General features: G+C 44.1%; 1 protein-coding gene and 1 long non-coding RNA gene across 3 annotated transcripts in view; one reads left to right on the top strand and one right to left on the bottom strand.

Annotated features, from left to right (window-relative positions):
* Nucleotides 1–19,866, top strand: part of CPNE2 (copine 2) — a 97,805-nt gene that overhangs the window by 26,566 nt on the left and 51,373 nt on the right. The window contains exon 2 of the mRNA XM_081203676.1: nt 8,087–8,283. Within this exon, the coding sequence (XP_081059802.1) occupies nt 8,116–8,283 (168 nt within the window). The 5' untranslated portion in view covers nt 8,087–8,115. The remainder of the gene's footprint in view (nt 1–8,086; nt 8,284–19,866) is intronic.
* LOC308592357 lies at nt 167–13,903 on the bottom strand. 2 transcript variants are annotated; one of them, XR_014010484.1, is made up of 4 exons: nt 12,741–13,903; nt 7,517–7,637; nt 865–1,030; nt 167–272 (listed from the first exon to the last, which is right to left on the bottom strand). It is a non-coding gene; the product is annotated as an uncharacterized lncRNA (long non-coding RNA). The 2 variants fall into 2 exon arrangements; XR_014010485.1 differs by lacking the exon at nt 167–272 and having other exon boundaries at nt 780–1,030.

The following is a 19,866-nucleotide window of genomic DNA, read 5'->3' on the forward strand; positions in this document are numbered from 1 at the left end:
GCGTCTCCTTGTCTAGGAGGAAAACACTCTCAAGGTTCTCTAAAAACAGCTGGCCTGCCTGGCATGAAACTTTTGAAAATCTAAGCCCATTTAATTTAGGAACCTGATCAAGATATAAGCCAATATATGCCTTGATTAAAAATGCAGTCTATATTCAGATGCCACACAAACTGCTTTTGAAATTTCATGCCTTGCCATGCCTGGCCCTGGAGAATGCTGCAAGGCTTAAAGCCTTAGTGGCCTTGTGCAACTCGGAGTTTGGCTCATTGTGCCTACAGAGAAAGGACATTAAATCAAGTAACAAAATGAGCTCATCTTTCTCCCATCAGAGCAGCAGGGTGGTTGGGGCCATGTGCGTGACTAATGGCAAGGGGCAAACCAGCAAGCTGCAAGCCTGTCATTAAAACCAGGTGCAAGTTGGAGAACCCGTCAAGCTGTGAATGGGGAAAACACTCTGCCTTGTTGTTAAAAAAAGATGATGAAGGAGCAGCACAGAAGCTTCCTGTGGCTTGCTCCTGGAAATCTGGGTGCCCCTTGAGCACCCTGGAGCAAACCCAGTGCAGATGGATGCAGGAGCGAGTGTGGGTATCGGTGCAAAACCCACAGATCTGGTGGGCACTGGAGACCTTGCTGAAATGTGCAGAATTCTAGTGGAAAGGTAACAAGCATAGCATGGAACATTGTAGATGAAGAAAGAGAAAGGGATCTAGGAATCTGCGTCCTGCATACTGGAAAAAATGACTTTGGGCCAGTCCAGCTAGGGAGCAATCAGTCCAGCTAGGGAGCAATCAGTGTTATAGTTCAGGCTGCATTGCTAGTTTCCTGCTGTACTCATGGGGCTGTTGTGGAGTGAAACATGCCTACCTTATCACCCTCCTGGTGTAAGGGTGAACTGCCTATGGATGTGCCTCCTCTGCAGCCAGTGTCTAAATGTCTGCTGTCTGTACTTGATCCTGCAGGTACAGGTTGAGCCATTCATTCATTTTATTTGTACACCGCTTTTCCAGAAAAGAAATTGTGCTCCAAGCAGCTTAAAACAAAAGAACAGGAATACATTGCAAACGAAAGCAATTTCATAATAACACCGCAAAATAACATAGCAACAGTTTCACAAAAACAGCAGGACAATAACATAGTAACTGTTTCATAATAAGATTTGCAAATTAATAGCAAATCTAATAGTACACAAAAAAACAGATCTCAGTGCTGTAAATATAACAATATTACATAAATAACATGCAGCATCCTCTAGCAAAAATAACAAGGGAGCTTCACGGTTTGACCATAGCCCTAGGAACACCCCTCCCATGATGATGTTGCTCACAGTCCCTTTCCTGCAGCAGCTTCTTATAAGGCTTCCAAGAGCAAGGGGTGGGGTCGTGTTTCAGGTGTACATCTTGCAGGTCCAATGCCTGATGCAAGAGCATAGGGCCTGAAGGTTTATCCTAGCTTGTGTGCTTTGCTTGATTTTAAAATGCCAGGATGTCAGTATCTGTTTTTACAGAAACGCTCAGAATGTGCAGGTGTGCCAATAGCATTATTTAGCTGTGATTTCTGCACAGCAGCTGGGTTGGGGTTCCTGCCAACTCTACAGTGCTATGATTCTAACTTAAACACTATTTTAAGGGCTTGTTGGTGCTGACCTTTAAAACCCTAAACTGCCGCGGTTCAGTATACCTGAAGGAGCGTCTCTACCCCCATCGTTCAGCCCGGACACTGAGGTCCAGTGCCAAGGGCCTTCTGGCAGTTCCCTCGCTGTGAGAAGCCAAGTTACAGGGAACCAGGCAGAGGGCCTTCTCGGTAGTGGCACCCGCTCTGTGGAACGCCCTCCCACCAGATGTCAAAGAGAAAAACAACTACCAGACTTTTAGAAGACATCTGAAGGCAGCCCTGTTTAGGGATGCTTTTAATGTTTAATAGATTACTGTATTTTAATATTCTGTTGAAAGCCGCTCAGAGTGGCTGGGGAAACCCAGACAGATGGACGGGGTATAAATAATAAATTGTTGTTGTTGTTGTTGTTGTTGTTGTTTTCCCTCTGCCAGGCTTAGGCCATCTCAGCCAGCAGTAGCCCCACTCCTGAGCAGAGTTTGGATCTGGTGTAACTTTACACAGGTTTAATTTACTTCAGCTTCTTTCTTCCCAGTGGATGGGCCTTTGAACCTAACTTGCATTTTCTTCCCTCCTAGCCTATCCCTTCAGAGCTAAGGCCAGTGCCAACACAGCCGTTGCAAATTTGGTTTTGGTCTGGAAAAATGATAAAAATAGAACAAGCCTGCTTATTTTAAGGCTTTGGTTGTGTGAAAAGTGTATTTAAAAAAATAATAATGGTAGGTGGAAACACTTCATTCTAGTCTGGACTTATTCTCTCTCTCTTTTTTAAAAGGTTTTTTAACAGGCCTGTAAAAACAGAGTTCTGAAGGTTTATCTAAATTGGAGGGAAGTGGATGATTAATAACCCTGAAGTCTATGACCTCAGGACTTTCCCCCTTCCTGTAGACGTCCTTATATAGCTAGTTTTTGTTTGCTCCAAGTCACACTCTTTACAAACCAAAACACCTTGCAGCATGGAAAAACGTGAGGCTGGACTCTAAGGCTGCCTATGCCCTAGATCTTTAAGTGCATTCTCCACACACACACCCCACTGATTTTGCATTATAACAATTCAAAACATGGATGCAGTGCAACAAATAAACATTAGTTAACATGAAATAACCATAATGTCTGCTTATATACAGTGGTACCTCAGCTTACAGATGCTTCAGGTTACAGACTCTGCTGACCCAAAAATTGTACCTCGGGTTAAGAACTTTGCTTCAGGATGAGAACAGAAATCGCGCAGTGGCAGCTGGAGGCCCCATTAGCTAAAGTGGTACCTCACGTTAAGAACAGTTTAAGGTTAAGAACAGACCTTCAGAACAAATTAAGTTCTTAACCCGAGGTACCACTGTATACACCTTTAAAGCACATTTGAAGTACCTTCTTTCCTCAAAGAATTCTAGGCACTATAATAATAATAATAATAATAATAATAATAATAATAATAATAATAATAATACCCTGCCCATCTAGCTGGGTTTCCCCAGCCACTCTGGGCAGCTTCCAACCGAGTACTAAAAACACAATACAGCAGCAAACATTAAAAACTTCCCTAAACTGCTTTCAGATGTCTTTTAAAAGTAAGTTTGCTATAGTTTACTCCTCACAGAGTTACAATTCACAGCAACCCTTCACAAACTACAGTGCCCAGAATTCTTTGAGGGAAAGAATGTGCTTTAAAGGTATAGCATGTGCACAGCTTAAGGCTCAAGATATTAAGCCCTTGGGTATTGGTATAATAGGGCCTGAGGCCTATGTTGTGATAGATTTCCATTCCCCTCCCTCCAACCTCTCCCTCTCTCCTCCTTGGGCACTCACATTTAGCCTAAGTGTTCTGCATAGCTCTGAGCCTCCTGGGTGGTTTTCTGCTTAATGCTTGTTTACTAGTATAGAAACCATAGCATCATTAAAATGATGTCCATTACTCTAACAGAGCTGTAGTTATACTAATGTGGAAACACCCAATTCATGCAAGCAGCTAAGACAAAGAATCGGCCTACCAAAACACAGGCATTAAAATAAAACATCCCCCATAAAAAAATACCACAGAGCAATCCCACTAAAACATTAAAAAATAAACACCCAAAGTTAAAATGTTTTCGTAAACGTAACTGGAAACTGTCATGTAACAGGAAATATAAAAACTTACAAATGTGCACATTTATAAAATAATATCGAAGGATAATGCAGCACTGGGTGAATAGATAATGGTGTTTATTTAATTAGTGTCATCATCACCATTTAATTTCTAGCGCTTTATTATTTTTATATAATATGAATTGCTTCCTGTGAAACATCTCAAAGGAGTTTAACAAAAATAAATAAAACAATTTCAAATATTAAAAATCATATATAAAAACAATTACAACAATTTCAGATATAAAAACAATTTCAAATCCAATACAGATACAAGTGAGGATAAAAAAATCTCCCCTCAAAAGGTTTGTTGAAAAAGGAAGGTATTGAATAGGTGCTGAAAAGACAACAGAGATAGTACCTATCTCATGTATATTAGTATTTATGTAGTCAGTTTCAAAGTACTTAACACGCATGATCTCAAACTACAGTCCGAAATACTTACTGAAGCATAAGCTCCACCCTGTGCTGTAAGACACACTTCAGAGCAAACATGCATATGATTGTGCTATTAATCTTTATGACAGTTCTGCAAGGCAGGATAGTATTAACTCCATGTTGCAGTTGGGAATAAAGCTGACTGTTCTTAGACCTCCTGGAAAGGAATCTGTGGCTCGGGCAACATTTGAATGATAGATTTTCTCTTACTCCTCCTACTTTGCCCAAAACCCTTTTGAAATTGTGGTTCGGTTTCATGACGGGATGAACATGAGGTATGGATGCTTTCCTACAAAAACGAAGTACAGTGGTACCTTGGGTTACAGACGCTTCAGGTTACAGACTCCACTAACCCAGAAATAGTACCTCAGGTTAAGAACTTTGCTTCAGGATAAGAATAGAACTATTGTTTTTCTTAACACACAGTTTCATTTCAGTGTAATTGACTACCCCTTAATCTATAACTAAGCCGACAAAGATTTTTTTTAACAGCCTGACCCTTATTTAAACAACTACAATTACTGCCTGAGCATGACACACGAGGGGCTGCAAGATTTCTCCCACCTGTCCTTCAGAGAAATTCAAAAGACTCTAGTTGTTTTTGCTGCAGCAAATGGAGTAACAAAGCTACCTGATAAGTAATTTGCTCTAAAAGCCCCTGTTTTGCACTGGCTTCCAAAGCAGGGCATGTTAGGAAATGAATCACTATTTCCCCCTTAATAATAAAGAATATTTAGTGAAATGCTTGGGTTGGTTGGTGCAGCTGATTGTATTTGCAGCTGCAACTCAAAGAGAAAGTTTATTTGGGAGGGGGTACGTGTTTGTGTGCAGCGACAGTTTTCATCTGTGTACACAGGCCTTGATGTATGTTGAGTAAAGTCAGGATGGATCTACCACCTGATACGTGCTTGCGCACCCACACACTCTTAATTCCTAGTAGTAGTAGTAGTAGTAGTAGTAGTAATAATAATAATAATAATAATAATAATAATAATAATAAATTTATTATTTATACCCCACCCATCTGGCTAGGTTTCCCCAGCCACTCTGTGCGGCTTCCAACAAAAGATTAAAAATACATTAAAACTTCCTTAAGCAGGGCTACCTTCAGATGTCTTCTAAAAGTCAGATGTTTATTTCCTTGACACCTGAAGGGAGGGTGTTCCACACACCCTCCCTTCAGGTGTCTAGGGGATTAAGAATTACACAACTTTTAGAAGACATCTGGAAACAGCCCTGTATCTGGAGGTTTTTAATGACTGGTGTTTTTATTATATTTTTAGATATGCTGTAAGCTGCCCAGAGTGGCTGGGGAAACCTAGCCAGATGGGCATGGAATTATTATTATTATTATTTTATTTTCCCTCCCAACTTTTCACCTCAAAGTTTAAAATCAGGGCAATATGGAGACTGTGGGAAATAGGAACTGCATAGGAATGTATGCATGTATATCTGAAGGAGCATCTCCACCCCCATCGTTCTGCCCAGACACTGAGGTCCAGCGCTGAGGGCCTTCTGGCGGTTCCCTCACTGCGAGAAGCCAAGTTACAGGGAACCAGGCAGTGGGCTTTCTCGGTAGTGGCGCCCGCCCTGTGGAATGCCCTCCCACCGGATGTCAAAGAGAAAAACAACTACCAGACTTTTAGAAGACATCTGTTTAGGGAAGCTTTTAATGTCTGATGCATTACTGTATTTTAATATTTTGTTGGAAGCCACCCAGAGTGGCTGGGGAAGCCCAGCCAGATGGGCAGGGTATAAATAATAAATTATTATTATATTATTATATGAGAGCCAGGATCTCTGCAAGCAGCTGTAAGTTTGTGAAATAAAGACTCTGAAATTTAACACACCCTAATACCTGGTGCCCTGCAGATGTTTTGGACTAACAGCTTCCATCTGCTCCAACCAGCATGGCTTTTTTGGGGGGGGGGGAGAGACACCTTAGACTGAGAGATTCTGTTTCTGTAGCTGGTGTCATTGATTCTCTCTGCATCTGCAAGCAACTTGGAGTAGAGGGGCCCCCTGAGCATGTGCAGAGCTCTTCCCAGCCAGCTCTCTGTATTCAGGAGCAGTGGCTGTAGAGCAAGCTGTCTTTCTGCAGACTGAGCCCTCCCTCCTAACCTGGCTGATGTTGTTCTGCCTCTCTTATGGACATGGCTGGCCTGCCACCTTCTGCCCAGGACTTGAAACTGTCAGGAAGATGTGACATCTCTGTTGGCGGAGAAATTGAGATGCAGCTGAAAGGGCCTGGGGCTGGGGGAGCTTGGAGAGATGGCTGACCCTGAACAGGATGAAGAGCACAGCTGTCAGCAGCTGCCCACAGGAAGAGACAGCAGAGCCGTCATCCCTGGGCAGTCATGCCTTTTGTGAATTAAAAAAGAGAGGGCTGTGAATCTGGTTTTAATGTTCTCCCATAGGGAAGCAGATGCGGCCCACCGAACTGGGGAGAGGATGCTGAAGGTTTTGAGCTGGAGGGAGTGGCAGTTCCAAGGATGTTCACCCGGGTGGCCCTCGTTTCAGAGATGGAGATGTTGAAAGCAGTGTGTTAGTTGGGGTTGGTCACTTGTCTGTCCAGATAGCTGCACAGCCAGGGCGGGGAAGTTTGTTCAGTCCAGGGATTAGGAACCTTCTGGGCACAAGAAGGAGCCAAGGATGGGACTTAACCTTTGTACAGCTGGCTGCATTGCAAATGTGCAAAGCCAATTGTATCTACACTCATTTATCTCCACTGCATTATAGAATTGTAGAGTTGGAAGGAACCCAAAGGGCCATGTAGCCCATTGTGTGTGTGTGTGTGTGTGTGTGTGTGTGTGTGTACAAGAGGCATTATCATAGTTCAGTGGCATGTTCCAGCTAGGACAAAGCACTCAAGGAGGGTGTGGAGCCGGTGATGGGGTGCCTTGGGGAAGGTTCTGAGAGCCAGATAGAGATGCTTAGAGGGCCACATTTGTCCTCCTGTGTCATTGTGAGAGTCACACCCATCGTTCTGGCCACAGCCACTGTTTCTCTCTCACCTCACCTGCCAGTGACACGTGGCCCCTGGAAGACTCTGCAACTGTCATATAGATTCCATCACTCAGACAGAAAAATCGCAATAGAGCAAGCCAATAAAAATATTCAAAATAATAGAGAAGCAATAAGAGAAGCAGTGAAATAGGGAATTAAGAGCAATGTGTGAATTAAGAGCAATACAAAAAGCAGTGAAATAGCAGCAAAACGTATTAGCAATAAATAGCAACATCCAACTTGGCACTGTATCATTGTACTGAATGAAATAACTCATTGCTAGATCAATGAACAGCAGTGAAATATACTTGCCAAGGGAAACCAATTTGGAGCAAACCTGTCTTAAATGTTTGTTTGAAGGGACTTATGGTCCTCACTTGGAATTGAGTTCCATCAATGTGCATCTTGACACATCACCTTATTTTGTTTTATATTTTATTCTACTTTATGTTGAATTTCTGAAATTACAGAAAAAACAAAACTTCAGTATCATTCTCACAATGACCCAAATTGGGGACACAATGAAAATGCTAGGCATAAGCGATATTAAATTGAGCTTTCAGCCGTAAGGAAAATAAAGCAAAGACCCAAAACTACACCTCTGTTAGTTTGATGGAAGAATAAAGTTGTAACAAGTTGCAGTCTTAACCACAAATATAACAAAGTTAAAACTAAAAGCAATGGGGAGGGCAGCTGAAGCTGAGAAGAGGGAATCTGCAGTGGAGTGAGTACACAGGATTGATATGACATTTGAACTCAGAACTTAGCTCACGTGTTTGGCCACTATGTTACATGGGTGGTCAAAGCACCAGCAAGACTCCTCTCTCCTTGTAGCAAATGCCTTTTTATGGGGAATTTATGAGTTTTATCCCTCCCCTAGTACTAATAAACCTTTCTACCCTTGCAGATTGTCGGGAATTGTTGCTGCCTGAGCTGATGGCGTACACAACCAGCTCCAGCCCTTCCGTGCCAGTGGGGCCCCAGTACTGCGTTTGCAAAGTCGAACTGTCTGTGTGTGGCCAAAATCTTCTGGACAGAGATGTCACCTCTAAATCTGACCCCTTCTGTGTCTTATTTATGGAAGTCAATGGCAAGTGGACAGAGGTAAGGCCCAAAATGTTGCCCTGTGTCAGGAATGGCCATCCTCCATTGGCCAGTGGGTGCGAGTTACAAAATGGCTGCCACAGGAGCATTGCATCACACAAAATGGTGGTTGTGGGAGAGTGGTATAATGGATTCCGTGTTGGAGAGGCTGAGACAGATGATCAGCTAACAAGAATTTTGTCATGGGCTGGTTGGATGCAGAAGAGTGATGGGAGGCACCGGCTGTGGAACCACCAAGGGAAGAAGGCTCAGAGCCAGGGGATTGGTGGTGGGACGACACCAAGTGGTTGGAGAGAGAAGAGGGAGCAGACTGGGAGGAGGTGGTGTCAGAAGCTGAGGAGGCAAGAGGGTTTAGTTAGCAGGAAGAGTCTGTGGCAGAGAGAGGTCCAGAATCAGTGGCAGAAAAGGAGGCTGGAGAGGAGATGGGCCAAGAGGCAATATGCTCCTGGCAATGATAAGAATATTAAAGTTCATTTAGATAGAGAACCGGATTTGACACACATTCAAGCATTTACAAACCTAATCCCTGGTAAGAATTCAAAAGGGTGAGGGCTGGTCAGCTACATGCATGCTTGGAGGATACGAATTCTCTATTTAAATAATAATAATAATAATTTAGGTTTTCACATAATACATCTTAGGAACACGATATATTACAATTCTTATTTTTCTGTGACTTCCCATATCACTTGATAATACAGTGGTACCTCGCAAGACGAACGCCTCGCAAGACGGAAAACCCGCTAGACGAAAGGGTTTTCCGTTTTGGAGGCGCTTCGCAAGACGAATTTCCCTATGGGCTTGCTTCGCAAGACGACAGCCCATAGGGAAATATCCGGGACAGCGGGGAAGCGCAGCGCGTCTTCCCCACTGTCCTCGGACCTCCTCCGAAGCCGGGCGGTGGGGCGGGAACGCCTCCTCCCGCCGCCGCCGGGCTTCGGAACGATGCTCCGAAGCCGGGCGGCGGGGCGGGAACGCCTGCCCCCGCCGCCCGGCTTCGGAACGGTGCTCCGAAGCCAGGCGGCGGGGCGGGAACGCCTTCTGAAGGCGGGCGGGGGGCGAAAGTCTTTGTTCCCCCCTGCCTGCCTTCCCGGGAGAGCGGAGAAACACAGCGCGTTTCTCCGCTGTCCCAGAGGGCTTTTGAAGGCAGGCGGGGGGGAGCAAAGACTTTCGCCCCCCGCCCACCTTCAGAAGAGGTCCAGGACCTCTTCTGAAGGCTGGCGGGGGGCAAAAGTCTTTGTCCCCCCTGCCTGCCTTCCCAGGGGCTTTTAAATCGCCCCGGACAGCGGAGAAGTCCTCCGCTGTCCCGGGGCGATTTTAAAATGCCGCCCGCCAGCATTTTAAGATCGCCCGGACAGCGGAGAAGTCCTCCGCTGTCCCGGGGTTTTTTAAAATGCTGGGGGTGGGAAGAAAAGCCCTTGTCCGCCCCCCAGCCTTCAGAAGAGGTCCGGGGACAGACTGTCCCTGGACCTGGTCTGAAGGTGGTTTCCCTAGGAACGCATTAATTGATTTTCAATGCATTCCTATGGGAAACCGTGCATCGCAAGACGAAAAACTCGCAAGACGAAGAGACTTGCGGAACGAATTAATTTCGTCTTGCGAGGCACCACTGTACGTTATATCGCTACTCTCTGAACTGCCCATTTGTGAGGATGTGGGTTCTCTCTATCCATCACAATCTGGCTTGAGGTCTGGGTACTGCTCTGAGGCTGCCTAGGTTGCCCTGAAGGACACCCTTTGTTGGGGAAGAAACAGAGGGAGTGCAGCACCGTTGAATCTCTCCACCATTCAAGCAGCATTACGAGTTATAATCCAATATTTGTAAGCTGACCCATTGGCTTTTTTGTGTGATTCCCCCACCCTGGAAATAGTAGATTCTTGCAGTCCTGGGTGTGGTGGAAGGTGGTGGACTCTCCTTCATTGGAGGTTTTTAAGCAGAGGTTGGATGGCCAGGGATTCTCTAGCTGTGATTCCTCCATTGCAGGGGGTTGGTCTAGATGACTCTTTGGGTCCCTTCTAACTCTACAGTTCTATGATTCTATGAAAGACTGTGAATCTGTGGCCCAGGAATCAGTTATTCTCTGGGCAGAAACCTCAATGGCCTCCTGCTTGCTTTGGTCATACATTTCTGTTATCTTCTCTTTGCAGACGCCTGTTTTGATTAAATCTGCTGGCAATTTGTTCCCTTTCATAGACTTCTTAAAACGTTGTTATAGCTTTATCAGGAAGTCCAAAGAGCAAGCAGTTAACCCAAGGAGCAACGGTCAGCAATCACTCTGCAGGGATTCCTTGTCTGTTCAGCTTACCGGCAGTAGATTGTCCGCCACCCTCTTCTTGACTTGTGCCAACTTCCCACAAGCTCCTCCAAAAGGAGGAGACTGCGGGCAGGCTGGCCAACAAGCCTGCTGCTTCCATCTCCATCTTTGGACAACCACTAGGTTCTAACCAGTGTCAGTCCTCCTCAGAGCAGACCCATGGGAAATAATCATTCCAATCAGCCTACTCTGAGTATTTCTTGGATACAACCCATTAAGTCCAGAGTCTAAAACCACCCAACTGCGGACTTCCGGGTTGGCGCCATCGCCGAATGGCGGACTCCCTCTGAGCTCCGGAGGGAGTCTGCTCGGCAGGGGCTGGGTCCTACCGCGCCGGCGACGCGGGGACCCTTAAAAACCATGGGCACGGAGCCCGTGGACATGGTGACTCGGCTGGCACCGCTAGCGCCCTCCCGACTCGTGAAGGAGCCTTTTTAAAGGCTTCCGATCGGGTGCTGGGGAGCGGCGTGGTGCTGTGAGTCCTCCGCTTCCCCTGCCGAGTGCAGCCGCATGCCATTCGAAGGAGAGCGCTGGCTTCTTCCATTGGAAATTCGGACTTTTAACAACAACCCGTGAGTAATTGGGTAACTGGGTATAAAAGGAGAAAAAAAGAAATTTTTTTCGGATTCGGCACGAGCGGGGGCGATCTAAAAAGGAAGCCAGTCCCCCCCTGATTGTAAACATGCTAAAACAAGGACTGGGTAACCAAGATCGATCCAGAAGTTTATTGCTGATAAAAATTATTAATTCCACGATGCGAAATTACAAGAATTGTGCTGGAGGAGAAAAGTGGAGGGTGAGAGGGAAAAGGCAACCCCCCCCTGGGAACCGGGGCAATTCGTAGAACCTGGCGAAGAGAGACGGAGAATTTGACAGCTGTCAAAGTAGCTGTCAAATCTTGAGAATATAAAGAGGACTTTGTTACAAGTATTTTGCTGGTTAATTCTGTTATAATTTGATATAATATGGATACAAACTGTCGGGGGGGGAAAGAAACAACAATTTGACTTTTGGATTAGAGGATACAAAGTTACTGCAATCCCCCTAGAGGGGTTTCGGGACATTACAAGCGGTCGTATGTGGAAAACTACTCTGGGATGTGCACAGGTCTTATCTTCTGGGAAAGCTGCAAAACTGAAATACTATTTTGTCTACAGAGCTGTTTATATTAAAAGGAGATAATAGAATTTTCTTTTGAAGAAAGGGACTGGACGTAAGTTTTTGTTCCTGAATAACAAACCTCTGTAGAGATACTAGACTTCGGAATAAGAACGTTTTAGCAGCTGAACAAGACAAGAAACCTGAGAAAGTAAGGAATAAAAAGAACAAAGGACCAACTACGACACGGAAAGAACAATGGGAGGAGCAACAAAGACCAAGGAAACTAAAGGCCTCTATTAGACTGGATTTTTGAAGTTAAACATCAATAAAACAAATAAATTTAAAGAAAACCGGCAAGGTGGAATGAGAAAAATTTGGCTGTGGACTTGAGATCTCCAGGCCGATAACATACAGACTGATGGACATGGGGAATTCAAACCGGGGAAGGGAGGGGGAATCTTGGAATCCAAAGGCTATGTAACCAACTTTTTGAATCTTCTTATATCTTTTATTTTCTATTTCTTTATATAACTTTGGTATCTTGATCTATCATGTTTTTTTTAAAAAAGGGGGAATTCGTGGAAGGAAATTGGGGCAGATCTTGGGGGGAAAATCTTTTTTCTATTTCTGTTAAAGATGAGGAGTGATGGTAAGATTGTATAAATTTAAATTGGCTAATGGGTTAAACATATTAGGTTTTAATTGGGAATGAGAGCTTGTGGAACCAACTTAGGGAAAGGGGAATACAGTCGGGAGGGGAAGGAGGGAGTCCTAGAAAGAAGGTTATGAAAGTAAGAATTTAAATTTGTCTTTCTTTTTCTTTCTTTTCTTTATCTTCTCTATTTTTCTTATTCTGTTATTATTGGAAATTTTAATAAATATGATTAAAAAAATAAAAATAAAACCACCCAACTGCCCCACTGTTAAGCAAGGTTTTCTATAGCAGTTGTTCACTCTCCAAACAGATACTACTGTTGGCTTTCTTTGACAAGAAAACCGCATGCTGTGTGAAATGGAGTACAGACACACACACACATTGACTTGAAAGATGGTTCCTCTCTTCTGCGCTAATATATTCAGAGAGAAGACACATTGTACTGCCCAGCAGCTGGGATTTGCATGCTCTTGGGTTTATTTTGTGAATAACATTTTTTTGCCCATAAGGAAGAATCAGCCCTGGTTTCTCAAAGCGGACGGCATTGTTGCCTTGGATGATATGGGGGGGGGGGGGGAGGGTAAAAACTCTGTTGTGATGAGAGGCAGATGGACACAGGAAAACAGCTGTGTTGTAGAACTGCTCAAGGAAGGAATTGGAAGCTTGTTTACACAGCTTTGTTTACATGGTCAGAAGCTGCCAGAAGGTTCTGCTCTTTCCCCTTGTAGTCTGCACTGGAGTCATTTACTCTGCAATCACTTCTTCTGCCCAAATGGTATCTGCCCTTTGGATGAAACAGTGTGGTAGGGCGAAAGCAAATCCACTGTGATGTTCGTGTGTATGCATTTACATGCATGCAAAACCAGATTGATCCGCCCCTATGGAAGGGGACATAACTTATTTTGACTGTGTACACATCATACATTTAAAGTACATGTGCCCCCCGCCCGAGAATCATGGGAAATGTAGTTTGCTAAGGGTGCTGGGAATTGTAGCTCTGTGAAAGGCTAAACTACAGTTCCCAGAATTTTATTTTGGGGTGGGTGGGTGGGTCAGGGAGGGGTGTTGTGTACTTTGCATATATGGCATTTTACGCAACATGTTGAAGTGGTGAACTCTGAAGAATGGCAACTCTGCCGAGCTAGTCTGAGCAAATTTTGAGAAGGCAAAAGGGGGAGATAGTGAATTTACCAGGAACCAGAAAATACAGTGCCTGTCTGGTGAAGGAGCGGGTAGTAACTCCTTAACTGATGCTATGTTCATGCTTGATGCAACCAAGAGGATTGTCTGGAGTTGAAGGGGGAGCCAAATACAGTATATTTGTGGTTCCATGTTTATCTTCAGCTGCAGGGGGTAGTGTGGTACAATTTCATGGTGAAGACTTTAGGTGCAGAAGGTTCCAGGTTCAGTCTGCAACATCTCCAGGTGGGCTGGAAAAAGACCCTGGAGAGCCATTCCTGCCAGTCACTGTAGACAATGCTGAGTTGGCTGGAGCAATGATTTGACTTGGTATAAAGTAGCTTCCTATGTTATTATGTTCTTTCAATGAACAGTATTGTGAGGCTCAGACTGCAGGGCAGGGGGGAAAGCAGATGTTAGTAAGAGAAGTGTTGGGGCAACTGATTTTGGAGCTAAGGAAACAGGGATGGCAAACCATGCTTAGTAACATAGGCAGTTTTAGGGCTGGGACTGATGGGAGTTGTAGTTCAAAATGTCTGGAGGGGACCAGGCTGGTGGAGGTTGGTGTAATAGGAAGTTTGTTCCTGAATGAAAAAGATTCCCTTTCCTCCTTTTCGTATTCTGAAGTGCTATTTTTCACTGCCCTGTTGCTCCGAACTCCTTCTCTGTTCAGGGTTTTCATCAGAACTGAAGTGTATGTGTTTCTTTCTCTCCCTCCCTCCCTCTCTGTAATGCCAACTTTTCAGATGTGTGGTTTTTATTTCGCCTGGGTTATTTTTGGACTGTTGCTTCAGAAAAACATGCGGTGCGGAATGTGAGAGAGAGGAGTCTTCAATGGGCAGTCTGTGAGACGCAGGCTGTTGCTTGCTGCTCTGATTCTGAAGGGAGGTCAGAGGATTGTCTGAGCTGGCAGCGGGTGTGGAAAAGGGGGAGAGGGCATATTTTCAGCCTGCCCACCAGAACCTGGGCAGCCTCCAGAAAGATGTGAAACAAAGAACAGTCACTGACTCCTCCTGAATGTAAAAGTCTCCAGTGGGAAAGGCTTGCTGGCACCAAGAAATCAAAATCGAGGCTGCATTTTTAAGTGTCGCTTGAAAAGTCCCCTTTCATCGGTCAGATAATAGTGGTTTGGGGGCAGATTCTGGCCCACTAGGGAACAAGAGGGATGTAACAGCTTGCTGAGTGGGACCCCCAAGGTTTCTGAAAGTACAAAAAAATCTACCTGCTACAAAGCCCCCATAGGGATGACTGTGCTCGGTAGCAGTGGAAAGCTGGGCGTCAGCTGGAAAACAAAAATGGAAAACTGAGATGGGGTGTGGAATGGAGTTTCTGAGGTGCACTGAGCAGAAACACTTCTGTTAGGAGTTGGGAATATATTGCAAAACTCTGTTGCAGGTCCCACTTGTTTGTGATCTGCAAGGAAAATATCACAACTTTTCACTCTCTCTTTTCCACATTCCTTTGCATTCCATACCATGGATGGTTCTATGGAATCTATAAAGAAGGCAATAAAAATGTTAAAATAAAAAAAATCCTTCCAGTAGCACCTTAAAGACCAACTAAGTTAGTTCTTGGTATGAGCTTTCATGTGCATGCACACTTCTTCAGATACACTGTGTATCTGAAGAAGTGTGCATGCACACGAAAGCTCATACCAAGAACTAACTTAGTTGGTCTTTAAGGTGCTACTGGAAGGAATTTTTTTATTTTGACTATGGCAGACCAACACGGCTACCTATCTGTAATAAAAATGTTGTTAGGCAATAATTTTTTATTACTTTTTTGCAGATGTGTGTAAAGCTGCCTTTTATGGGGCAGGACATGCAAATGTGTGTGGATAAAAATGGGGGTTGTTTTTTGTTTTGTTTTTTGCAATTTGCTACCTTTTCTTTTCTTTTTATATAATGAAACATCAAACATTAAAAACTTCCCTCAACAGGGCTGCCTTTGGATGTCTTCAAAAAGTCAGATAGTTGTTTCCTTGACCTCTGATGGGAGGGCGTTCCACAGGGCGGGTGCCACTACCGAGAAGGCCCTCTGCCTGGTTTCCTGTAACCTCACTTTTCACAGGGAGGGAATTGCCAGAAGGCCCTCGGAACTGGACCTCGGTGTCTGGGCTGAATGATGGGGTTGGAGACACTCCTTCAGGTATACTGGGCTGAGGCTATTTAGGGCTTTAAAGGTCAGCACCAACACTTTGTATTGTGCTTGGAAATGTACTGAGAACCAATGTAGATCTTTCAGGACCAGTGTTATATGGTCTCAGCAGCCACTTCCATCCATGGTGGTCAGCCACCATTTTTATTTACTCAAGATGCATGGTCCTGAATATAACAAACATTGTTCCTTGACCTTCCTTGGAGCACTTTGTGCCATATTTGGATCTGCAGTGCCAGCCTTTTTGTGGATAATGACTAAAAGCTGGAACAAGAAGCAATTAACTCTGTAGCTATGCAAAGGATGTTCAATGAATTCCCTCTAGTTAATCAGTGTTGGTGTGTACAAATTAACTAGACATTTTTCAAAAAGATTTAAAAGATCTGCTGAAATCTGCAGTTTTCCTTAAATCTCAGCCAGGCTGGGGGGTTGGGGAGTCGCATGGAAAATGAGCTCGGATCCTGGGTTTGAATCAGACCGAAGCTAAGAAATCACATCTTAGATGGGTAAATCATTCCCAGCCATACAGTCAAATGGACTTATTTGTACAACCTGCAGTTAAATGAGGTTAGTAGTACAGCTGCCCATTGTTATTTAGCAGAAACGTAGGTATAAATACAACTAAAATATAAAATAAATTTACAAATGAAACAAAAAATAAAGTGTGAAGCTGCAGCATACAGTGCCACAGTGAAACATATCATTCAGTGCAGAGAGAAACCACAATCTACAATCAATTTCGGAGTTTCAAGGTTGTGCTATGTAATTACTACTAATACGTAGTTGATTATTTGATTGCCATCCTCCCAAAAGATCGTGTAGGAAGCCGTTTTGAGAAGATAATATTCCTTTTCTGCTCTCTCTCCCCCCACACCCCCGACAGCTGGTCTACAGTAACTCGCTGTTCTATTTCCCTTCCAACCTCCCCTTGTATTTTTAGCAAAATTACCATATTGTTGATATGCATTTCCAAACATTTCTCCCATTTTTAAAAATACATTTCAGCAGAGCTTCTTTCCCTTTTTCCCTCTCCCACCCCGCTCACCATTTTTGACTCTCCCCCAACACACACGTTGCGTACCTATTTCTAGCTTTCAAATGTTCACAGGTTTTGTTAATATCCTTTTCCTGTTTGGCATCTATGCGCATTGGCAAGGTGGAATGGTGGCGTGCCTAAACGAAACACGAGGAGTGATGGCGGACAGTAATTTACATACCTCTAAAAGGAGATTCGGAAAAATCTATGGTAAAGAAGTCTATCAATGGATACTAGTCACGATAGCCATATTATGAAGCTTAGGGTTGTGCAGGAGAGCGCCTACTCTGTGGCAGCCCCAGAATTGTGGAATCCCTTCCCTTCACCTTCATGATACAGCTTTGCGGAAGTTGCACCTTTTAAGACCCTGGCCGTTTGAAACTTGTATGTTCATTTATTCTTTTATTTATTACATTTCTATACCGCCCTCCATCCATAGATCTCAGGGCAGCTGACAACATAAAATTACAATATAAAAAAAGCAGAATACAGAATAAAAATAAGAACCAAAACAAAGCCCTCCCAGTTGAGAGAGATTTTAGGAGTTACTGTGTTCTTGTGGTTGTACAGTGGTACCTCTGGTTACGTACTTAATTTGTTCTGGAGGTCTGTTCTTAACCTGAAGCACCACTTTGGCCAATGGGGCCTCCCGCTGCCGCCACGCCGCCGGAGCACGATTTCTGTTCTCATCCTGAAGCAAAGTTCTTAACCTGAGGTACTATTTCTGGGTTAGCGGAGTCTGTAACCTGAAGTGTATGTAACCTGAAGCATATGTAACCCAAGGTACCACTGTAGTTTGCTTTGTAATGTTTTTATTGTTGCATTTTAAATTGTTGTGACAATTTAACCCTGATGATAAAAGGCGAGGGAGGAGAGCAGCAACGACATAAAAAGCCTGCTGAATCAGACCAATGGCTCATAGACCTAGTGGTGGGAGGAAAAAATCCTTAAATAAGAGACATGGGGGAATGATTAATGGACTTCAATGTCTGTACACTAATGCGCAAAGCATGGGAAATAAACAAGATGAGCTTGAGCTCTTGGTACAGCAAACTAAATATGACATAATAGGCATCACTGAAACCTGGTGGGATAAGTCCCACGATTGGAATGTAATAATGGGGGGATAAAATCTATTTCGGAGAAACAGACCAGACAAGAAAGGAGGAGGAGTGGCGTTATATGTCAGGGATGTGTATACCTGTGAAGAGATCCAAGATTTAGAACCTCAAAGCCAAAGTGAGAGCATTTGGGTCAAAATTAAGGGAGAGAAGAATAACAGAGACCTCATTGTGGGAGTTTACTATAGATCCCCAAGCCAAACGGAGGACATAGATGATGCCTTCCTGGAACAGATGGCCAAGCATGCAAAAGGAAGGGAGATAGTAGTAATGGGGGACTTCAATTACCCGGATATTTGTTGGATGTCAAACTCAGCCAAGAGCATAAGGTCAAACAGATTCCTCACTGGCCTTGCAGACAACTTCATTGTCCAGAAAGTGGGAGAATCAACAAGAGGAACAGCCATTTTAGATCTGGTCCTAACCAATGTTGATGAGCTGGTTAGTGGGATAGAAGTGGAAGGATCATTAGGCGCGAGTGATCATGCTCTTCTGAAGTTTACTATACAGCGGAAAGGAGCAGCCAAGCATACTAGGACTCAATTTCTTGACTTTAAGAAAGCCGACTTCATAAAACTTAGGGAAGTGCTGGGTGAGATCCCATGGACAGTAATACTAAAAGGAAAGGGAGTTCATGATGGCTGGGAGTTTGTTAAGAGGGAGATAGTAAAAGCACAACTTCAGGCAATACCAATGAGACGGAAACATGGAAGGTGCCTAAAGAAGCCAGGGTGGCTATCTAAAGAACTTTTAACTGAGTTAAGATTAAAAAAGGATGTGTACAAAAAATGGAAAAGGGGGGAAACCACCAAAGAGGAATTCAAACAAATAGCCAGCACGTGTAGACACAAAGTCAGAAAAGCTAAAGCACAGAATGAACTCAGGCTTGCTAGAGAGGTTAAAAGCAACAAAAAAGGCTTTTATGGGTATGTTCGTAGCAAAAGGAAGAACAAAGAAACAGTGGGGTCACTCAGAGGAGAAGATGGTGAAATGCAAACAGGGGACACAGAAAGGGCTGAACTCCTCAATGCCTTCTTTGCCTCAGTCTTCTCCGATAAAGAAAACAGTGCCCGACCTGAAGAATTTGGAGCAAATGATTCAGCAAAGGAAACACAGCCAGGAATAACTAAGGAGACAGTACAAGAATACTTGGCTAGTTTAGATGTATTCAAGTTTCCAGGGCCAGATGAACTGCATCCAAGAGTATTAAAAGAACTGGCAGATGTGATCTCAGAACCACTGGCAGTCATCTTTGAGAATTCCTGGAGAACAGGCGAAGTCCCGGCAGACTGGAGGAGGGCAAATGTTGTCCTTATTTTCAAAAAGGGGGAAAGAGAGGACCCAAATAATTACCACCCAGTCAGTCTGACATCAATACCAGGGAAGATTCTGGAGCAGATCATTAAGAAAACAGTCTGTGAGCACCTAGAAAGGAATGCTGTGATCACCAATAGTCAGCATGGATTTCTGAAAAATAAGTCATGTCAGACTAACCTGATCTCGTTTTTTGACAGAATTACAAGCCTGGTAGATGAAGGGAACTCAGTGGATATAGCCTACCTTGATATCAGTAAGGCATTTGACAAGGTGCCCCATGATATTCTTGTAAAGAAGCTGGTAAAATGCGGTCTTGACTATGCTACCACTCAGTGGATTTGTAACTGGCTGACTGACCGAACCCAAAGGGTGCTCATCAATGGTTCCTCTTCATCCTGGAGAAGAGTGACTAGTGGGGTGCCGCAGGGTTCTGTCTTGGGCCCAGTCTTATTCAACATCTTTATCAACGACTTGGATGATGGACTCAAGGGCATCCTGATCAAATTTGCAGATGACACCAAACTGGGAGGGGTGGCTAACACCCCAGAGGACAGGATCACACTTCAAAACGACCTTGACAGATTAGAGAACTGGGCCAAAACAAACAAGATGAACTTTAACAGGGAGAAATGTGAAGTATTGCACTTGGGCAAAATAAATGAGAGGCACAAATACAAGATGGGGGACACCTGGCTTGAGAGC

The sequence above is a fragment of the Podarcis bocagei genome (genome assembly GCF_964188305.1).
Source record: "Podarcis bocagei genome assembly, chromosome: 7".
NCBI classification, from domain to species: Eukaryota; Metazoa; Chordata; class Lepidosauria; order Squamata; family Lacertidae; genus Podarcis; species Podarcis bocagei.